Genomic DNA, 8,157 nt, shown 5'->3' with positions numbered 1-8,157 from the left:
CTTGTTGAATTTCTTGATATACATGAAGTCCTTCCTCCTAGCCAGCATGGGTTCCGAGCACATTTTAGCACGGTTACCCAGCTGATTGAGCATATAGAGCAGGTCATTGAGGGACTGGAGAGCCATGAATCAGTCGATGTAGTTTATCTCGACTTTGCCAAAGTAGATCATGGCCTTTTAATTAACAGGCTCCATGAGATTGGGATCCAAGGCAAGGTTCTCAATTGGCTAAGAAGTTTCATTTATTGTAGGAAACAACTAGTTAAGGAAGGTTGAGGGATCCCTTAGTGACATACATGATGTCAAGTCGGGTGTCCCTCAGGGCTCCATTTTGGGTCCTCTCCTTTTCATTATCTTCATTGCTCCGCTTCAGAAGCTTGGTAGTAGTAATGTCAGTATCTCTTCCTATGCTGATGATACAAAATTGGTAGTTGGTAGGAATGGTCAGTATTCCTGTTGTCTGGCAAAGGTTCTAGAACTAATCTACTCCTGGGTTGCTGCGAGTAACATGGCACTGAATGGAATGAAATTCTGCTCAATGATCTTTGGGTCGACGCCATTAGACACTCCACTATTAGATGATGAAGGGAAGGGCATTGAGCAGGTCTCATCCATGAAGGATTTAGGTGTAGTCCTTCAAGATAATTGAAAGTTCGATAAGCTTATCCAGTTGAAAGTTGGTAAGGCTTTTCAAACATGTGGTTGGATATATCGCACGTTTAAGTCCAGAGATAGTGTCACGATGCTAACTCTGTACAAGTCGATTGTTCAGCCGCATCTTGAACATGCCTCTCCCATTTGGGCTCCAATTAGTTCAGCAGGTTTGCAAAAGCTCGAGCAGGTCCAAAGATGTTTTACTAGAAACATTGAAGATATGAGAGCCCTCTCGTATTGGGAGAGGTTAGAAAGGTTGGGATTATACAGTAATCAGAGAAGGTAAAAAAGGTATCTGATATTGTACGTTTTCAAAAGCATTCATGAGCTTTGTCCCAACCTAGGATTTAGGGTCAATTGTTGTGACCGTAGAGGCTTAATGTGCGTTTTGAGAGCACCTTCAAGGCCTCGAGAAATCAGGCTAGTTAAAACAATGAAGTCCAACTCTCTTCTTTCTCGGGCTCCTTCATTGTTCAATTTGCTGCCCTCAAATATTCGTATGGTTTATGTAGGCGTTGATCCAGTAGCTAGATTTAAGTCAGACTTGGACAAGTTTTTGACTAAAATTCCGGATCAACCTTATATTCAAGGATTATCAAAATCAGCCAACTCCAATTCGTTGGTCGATCGAATAATATATATAAATAAAAATGAAGTAAAATAAATCATCTTCTCGTCTTGAACTGCTGGGATTCCAATCCCGGTAGCGGTAAGGAAGTCCGCACAAAAAAAAAATCTGCCCCTTGACTCCTTACACAAACAAAAGGACCACCCCAGAACGGTTTGGTCTACATTCTGGCAGAGTGGGGGGTCTGCAGCTCTTCATGACACAGGTTGGACTTGGGCTGACGTGGGAGCCTTTGATAGCTGGTCCTCTAAGAGTTCCATGCCCGCTAAATATTGCAAAAAGGGAAAGGCAAAAAATTGCGACTGTCCACAGATCGTTCCCTTTATAAATAAACCTTGGTATAGTTTTTATAATGTCTCTCCAGCTCAATATCCCTTTCAAGTTACAGGCATACACAAAACATCGGCTCGGTATACTCACCTCTGACATATTTTCAACTACACGTCGAATATTCATGCAGGAGAAATGTCATTTTCATAATAGTGTAACAATATGAAAGGTGACATTTCTCTGACTGAATTGAGATGTTAATTGCGGCGGGGAAAGTAGTTGTTTAGAATTTAGATCAACACTAGTTGCGAATAGTGATGTGTTTCGAACCGGAATTTCAGTTTTGTAGCTTCTAGGACCTTTAGGTCTGCCATCAAGAGCGAAGTAGGATTCACAAAGAAACTCAAAACCGCATAGCAGATTAACAAAACGTGACCTTGGCCTCAGAACCAGAGTGGCTATGACACTCGTTCCTGATCTTGGGTTTGTTTTTCATACTCTTTTTCGTTTTGATGGAAACCCTAAGAACGGTTCTTCAAGTACAATAGCTGATTTTCCGGTTCGAAACCCCTCACTAGTTGCGAAAGGAATTGAAGCCACGTTTTTTCGTTACGTATCATGTTTGCCCCATGTGCTTCATCGCGAACGGCGCCAACGTCGTATCCATGATATTCTCATTTTTCGCTCTCAAGCTCTCTGAAACCTCGCTAGAAGACGTTTCAGCTTTGCGTTACCTCCTTATCGAGTGCTTAAACATGAAGATCAATGGCAGAAATTTGTGGTAATTCTTCAAGTTTGCCGTGCAAATAATATAATGAATAATTTTCACCGATTAAAAAGATCAAGTTTTCTCATCTACTATTTTGGGGTATTTAGAAATCCATTTTCAGCACTTACTTGATGTTAGGAATATTATAAGAAAGAAGTGAAACAGTCTCGTTCCGTTTGTAAAATGAATTGCCATTTATCTTACATTCAATACAAAGTTCAAATATTAGCTTTGGTACTGGCCACTTTGCAGGAATTACGTACATCTCGCAACAGAAATCACTCCAGGATTATGGATGATATTTTGAACTTGTAATCTGTACTTTTGAGGGTGTTGTACCTCAATTTCAGAAAAAAAGTCTTTGGGAGTCCAAGGAAATAAATCGCTTCTACACTCCTCAGCAGACATTGCGAGGTTTGTGCCCGACATCCTGGATCTAGTTCTTGAGGGCCTCAGTGTTATCCTGTCCTTTGGTATTGGTAGTCAGTTCCATATATGTCTTGCCATTGGATGTTGGACCACCCACTACTCTGTAGGCTAACAGTTCCATAAACCTTCCGTGGTAATGACTAACAAAACGAGTGGTAGATCGTTAGACATCTCGTGTCTAGAAATTTATGCCTCTTCCAAGGGTGGCCAGGACCACAAGTCGAAGACGTGTTGATTTTATTGGAGTTGAGAGACACAATGGCTTGACTAATGAACTTGGTCAGCCGTTGAATAAGCAATCAATAATGGCAGGTGTTAAACAACTAAAAGTCGTGAGGCTGCATTTGAGGTGTTCGTGGAAGGGGACAACGAAACTAATGGCAGCTAGGTGATAGGAAGCCGTTCGATGAAGTGAAGAGACTTCAGTTTTAGTTATATACCATATATTTTAGAGGCCGTATATTTTAGTTATATACCATATATTTTAGAGACCGTATATTTTAGTTATATACCATATATTTTGGAGACCGTTTATTTTAGACTTAGTGATGAACAGTTCTTTTCATAAAAATATTTTTGACGCCCAATAAAGCCTTTCATTCGGAGGCGTCACAAGCATTTCTGATGAGACCCTTCTCAGTAGTTTAAAGAAAATGTTCCCTTGACTTCACTTAATTTGCTGTCTTTGCTATGAATTGCAAAAGTAAGAAGTGAAAAGAAGTGGACTGAAGTTTGTTTTACGTAGTAACGCTTGACTTCTTATCATTAGGATTCCACCCTCCAACTCTACACTGAACTCCTTGCCAGGTGGCGCCACACCAACCTATGGCAGACCCCGGAAATGATTGGCTCGTTTTATGATAACGATGCTCTTATCAGTAGAAGACGTTTTTCATGAATTGTGTTTGTAATATTTGCGGCATTTTTTCAAGCTGAAATGTGACATCTTCACACTTATAGGAAATGGGCAACTTACTTAGACTTCTTAGTCGGGACGTGGACCCTTGTTGTTCACTGCCTAAATGTGACATTTTTGTGGACTTCGAGAACGCTCAACCAAGAAATGAGTTAGAATCCTCTCTTTACTACGAAGCTGAAAGTGTCCTCGAGAGATCCACTCTCGTCTTAAAAGAGTTGGAAAACTACGAAGGTACTCAAGCTTGACGTTCAAAATCATTCCCTTTTTGAGTAACTACTTCTCGATTCATAGCCTCTCATTGTCCTTGCTTTCAGGTGCCTCTCAAAAGATCCGAGAGGCTATCACTAAACCAACCAAGTTAACGGAGGAAAATGCTTGGAAAGCAGTTCTGCCTTTGGTGGGAAAACTTCAAGTGTTTTATGAATTTTCGAAGGACCTCACACAGATTATACCAAAGATATTACTGATGCTTTGTAACCCAAACAAGGAAGATGGTTTTACATCTCAACCGTCTAAGTAAGGAAAATGGGAAAATCAACTTATAATAATATAGCTCTGAAATTCTACTTTTCAGGGCAAAGATCCCTGAGCAACTCGATGATCACCAAGCTATTGTCAAACAATTTGCCAAGATTCTTGAGTTTGTCCTTAAATTCGACGAATGCAAGATGACCACACCTGCCGTTCAAAATGATTTCTCGTACTACCGACGAACGATTCAGCGAAATCGACACAGTTCTGAAGATCCCGTGAATGGCAATGAGATTGGAGTGGAGATGGCCAATGCCATGTCATTGTTCTTTGCTCATTCCACTCCCATGCTGAACGCTCTTAGTGAGACAACGAGTAAATTTGCCCAACTAACTTTCGCTCCTGTGGCCAAAAACGCACCGGATATGCTTAGTGTAATGGCTAAGGTATGTCATATATGAAGAAAAAGGGAGACAAATTCATTTTCTAGAACTTATCATCAACTTAGGTTTGCCAAAAGATGCTGGACACCCCAAGCTTGAAATCACGATTGCAATTTGAATCGACTGAGCTTTTCATTCTTCGGGTAATGGTTGCCAGTATCATTCTTTATGATCACGTGCATCCATCTGGAGCATTTGCAAAAGGTAAATATTGTTTCCAATTCACTTTAAATTTGACTTTTAAATTCGGCTTTAAAAATGACGGTTCGTTATGATTGATTAATGGCAACGATTGAGATTGACAACTCAGACACAAAATATGTCTCTTTTGAACAAGTACCAACATAATTTTTATGTGTTAGAACTTTTAATAACACCAATGGTTTTGACATCAAGTAGTAGGCCTCTAAGTAAAAGGCAAGTAAAATGTGCAAAAATGTCCCTCAAATGTTCAGAAAATGTCCAAAAGGGGAAGAAAAAAAGTCAAAATAAAATAGACAATGAGCTGAAAAGAGTAAAATTTAAGCAATTTCTTATCTCAATTCTGAAGAGTAAAGAGGTGAGTATGACCCAAAAGCCTTGCTCAGCCAGCTGAGCCAATCAGCATATCCTTAATTTACAATTCCGTTGGGCAATGCCATGTCCGTATCACCTTGGAGCTCTGAGTGCAGGTTTGAATAGTTTTCTTTCTGTTGTCGTAAATTTAATCATTAAAGCCATCTAGGTGAGGATTGTTGAATTGGGAAATCCATGCCATTTTGAAACTGCACCACCCGCTTAATCAGTTTTAGGAAACATATACCAAGTTAAAACCTTTACATACAAATATAACTCTCACTAAGGACAATAGAAAAATTGAAGTGATCCAAAGTAATATCGGGAGATGCAGAAAGCGTTATGACGAGCATAAAATAGCTTGTTACCCTAGTTCTAACAGTTATAACTAAAAAGCGATTAAATGAGAGGCCTGATTGTTTAGTTGATTCCCACATTTATAAACCAAAAAAGATAAAAAAAACTTTTCATCAATTCTTCATAAATGTAAAGCAAGCATTTTAATGAGCGTCTCACCGCTTTCTGGATCACCCGGTACATAAAAGCTTTAGAATAGACATTTAAAAACACATTTGCACCCATTTTGTTTTGTCACAAAAATTAATGAGGATGCAAAACTTGCATTTATCTTCTAAGATGCCTTTGTGAATATGTTGCAGGATCGTGTGTGGACGTGAAAGGGTGCATAAAAGTTCTCCGAGACCAACCAAAGGCTCGTTCAGAAAGCCTTCTGAACGCTTTGAGATATACGACCAAACATGTAAACGATGAAAACACACCAAAGGGCCTCAAGTCAGTTTTGTTCGAGGACATTGAATAGTTCTTCAACATTATATTGATCAAAAGCATAATTTTGAAATCTGAGCGTTTTATTTTCCATATTTCATAATTATATCAATATGAAAAGACCCTGCTCGTTTATTGCTAAAGTGGCCAAGAACTCTTAAGCAAAATAACCGAAGTCTAATATTTGGAGCTTTGTACAACAAGGACTAAAATAGACGAAACTGGGACATAAGCAAAAAGCACATTGGATGTTCATTTCGTATGTTTGGAAATCAAATTGTACAATAAATTTCATTATTATGAGAAACATAGATGATGAGGGGCTCATTTTGGGTTTAGGGTTGCTTTTCTAGAAAAAGCTTGAGGAGGGGGGNCTCGCATCAAAGAACTCGAGAATAACTTTGTCGCACATTTGTCAACTACGCTACAGCCATCTCCCCTTGTAAATGATATTGAACTTGTCCTTTGGAGGGGTTTTGTTATGTTGTTCTTGTATGGGACAGAGACGACGTCACCACTGGACAGGGACGGTAGGGTGAAGGAAACGTAGCATTTTTTCAGACAAACCGAATGTATTTTCCTTTATACAAGTTGGGCTCAACTCAAAAGCAATCCCCAACTTTGATCTCAATCAATTATCTGTGTCAAGAACAATAAGCCCTTGAAACTCGGCACAACATGGGCACAAACTGATTAGCTCAGCACCACGTTGGTAAGGGCTGCTTCGAGTATCGGAAACGGTTATTTATTGATCATCAATATGTTGTGCACTTCTTTTGTAGTTAGTTTTCTCCCAGTGTTGTAGATAGCTTTTCCGTTATTAAAGCAGTTGTTTCAACCCACTGCACGCGTTCAGACGTGTCTTCTAGGGCTCGTCGATTTACGCTCGGTACATGGTCCTTCGAGACACTCCGGGGTCCTTTGTTTTTTTTGCGAACAGTGTAGGACACTGGCAGTGAGAATAAGTGGCATCTTTATGTTCCTCGTTACCATCCCTAAAAAGAAAATGGCTTCAACGTTTGTTGCCAAGCCACACCCGAACTTAGGGTGAACCCGAAATTAAGGTGAGCCCTAATCATGGGATTGGGGAAGCTCATATTTCTTGACCCCAAGCTCTTTGTTCGTTACACCAAGCTTCATTTTTCAACCAACTTTGCCAAAACAAGCCAATTAAGTTGTGGCGTTCAGCATAATTAGAATATAAAAGAAAACGCAGTCTTGCAATCCACGCTCTGGGGTATGGATAGACCACCTCCCAAAAATAATCAGTAAGATCTTTTACTTCAGCCAAAAATGGAGTCCAAGTCCACACCCAGTGTTCCTTCCGTCGAAGTTAGGGAGCTGAAGAAAAGGCGTGCTTATGCCCACTTGGGTTTCACCAGAATCCTTCAAAAGGCTGCGGCTATTGTCGACAAAGGTGAGACCACCAAGCCGGATGACTCCAACCAATCTCCTTCGGCCACCACCGTCAGTTTGGGCCGGGTTTTGACCTCTGCAAAGGACGCATTTAGGAACAATGTACGACGACAAACACGTGTATGTACGAGCAGCGGTTGAGAAACTTTTGGACATGCCGCAAATCCACCTGCAGAAGATCATTGTGGATCGGAAGGCGAGACCAAAGAGGCCGACCAAACACTCTTTGCGCCGGTGAGAGGCCATCAACCATCGGGGTATTCCAGAATTCCAACATTCCTTCAGCGAATTCTTCTGAGTGGAAATCTCCACCCGTTTTGGCCAGCAAGTGCTTAATGGACTGGACTTGACCATTACCTCGGCATGGCCGTTACTCTGCGGGTAGTATGGGGTTGATGGCATCCAGGTGACACCCCACTTCTTCAAGAAAAGAGAGAACGGCCGAGAAGCGAACTGAGGCCCATTGTCGGTGCGCGACACATTGGGCACCCCAAACATGGAAAATATCCGGGCAAAATCCTTCATCAAAAGGGCGGAACCAGGAGATGTCTGGTATTGGATGGCCAACGAGTAACCAGAGAGACGGTCCGAGTAAACCAAATACTCACATTGGCCATACGTGAAGAGGTCGGCACTGACCACTTGAAAAGGTCGGGTTGGAAGTGTATTAAGAACCAATGGTTCTGGTTGATGGGAAGGACGGAAAAACATGCACTGTGAGCATGCAGCCACCGTATTTGCAATGTCGGATGTAAATCCGGGCCAAAACACAATCTGGTGAGCTCGTCGCTTTGTTTTTTCGACACCTTGATGGCTT

The 8,157-nt window shown here is 41.0% G+C and overlaps 1 protein-coding gene across 1 annotated transcript; it reads left to right on the top strand.

Moving 5' to 3' along the window:
• The first annotated feature begins 3,613 nt into the window (after window positions 1-3,613).
• LOC131884829 (CYFIP-related Rac1 interactor B-like) lies at window positions 3,614-6,235 on the top strand. Its single transcript, XM_059232713.1, has 5 exons — window positions 3,614-3,900; window positions 3,984-4,185; window positions 4,244-4,586; window positions 4,649-4,787; window positions 5,798-6,235. The coding sequence occupies exons 1-5, from the start codon at window positions 3,714-3,716 to the stop codon at window positions 5,956-5,958; spliced, it is 1,032 nt and encodes a 343-aa protein (XP_059088696.1). The 5' UTR covers window positions 3,614-3,713; the 3' UTR covers window positions 5,959-6,235.
• Window positions 6,236-8,157: the final 1,922 nt, after the last annotated feature.

Source organism: Tigriopus californicus, chromosome 8, assembly GCF_007210705.1.
Source record: "Tigriopus californicus strain San Diego chromosome 8, Tcal_SD_v2.1, whole genome shotgun sequence".
Lineage (NCBI taxonomy): Eukaryota > Metazoa > Arthropoda > Copepoda > Harpacticoida > Harpacticidae > Tigriopus > Tigriopus californicus.
Note: the sequence above shows the minus strand (reverse complement) of the source record. Positions and strands in the feature narration are given on the sequence as shown.

Bases quoted from the DNA above. Each gene is read 5' to 3' on its own strand.
- LOC131884829 (XM_059232713.1), top strand. From the start codon at position 3,714: ATGGGCAACTTACTTAGACTTCTTAGTCGGGACGTGGACCCTTGTTGT. The intron at 3,901-3,983 runs GTACTCAAGCTT...CCTTGCTTTCAG, and splicing joins AGAGTTGGAAAACTACGAAG to GTGCCTCTCAAAAGATCCGA. The intron at 4,788-5,797 runs GTAAATATTGTT...AATATGTTGCAG, and splicing joins ATCTGGAGCATTTGCAAAAG to GATCGTGTGTGGACGTGAAA.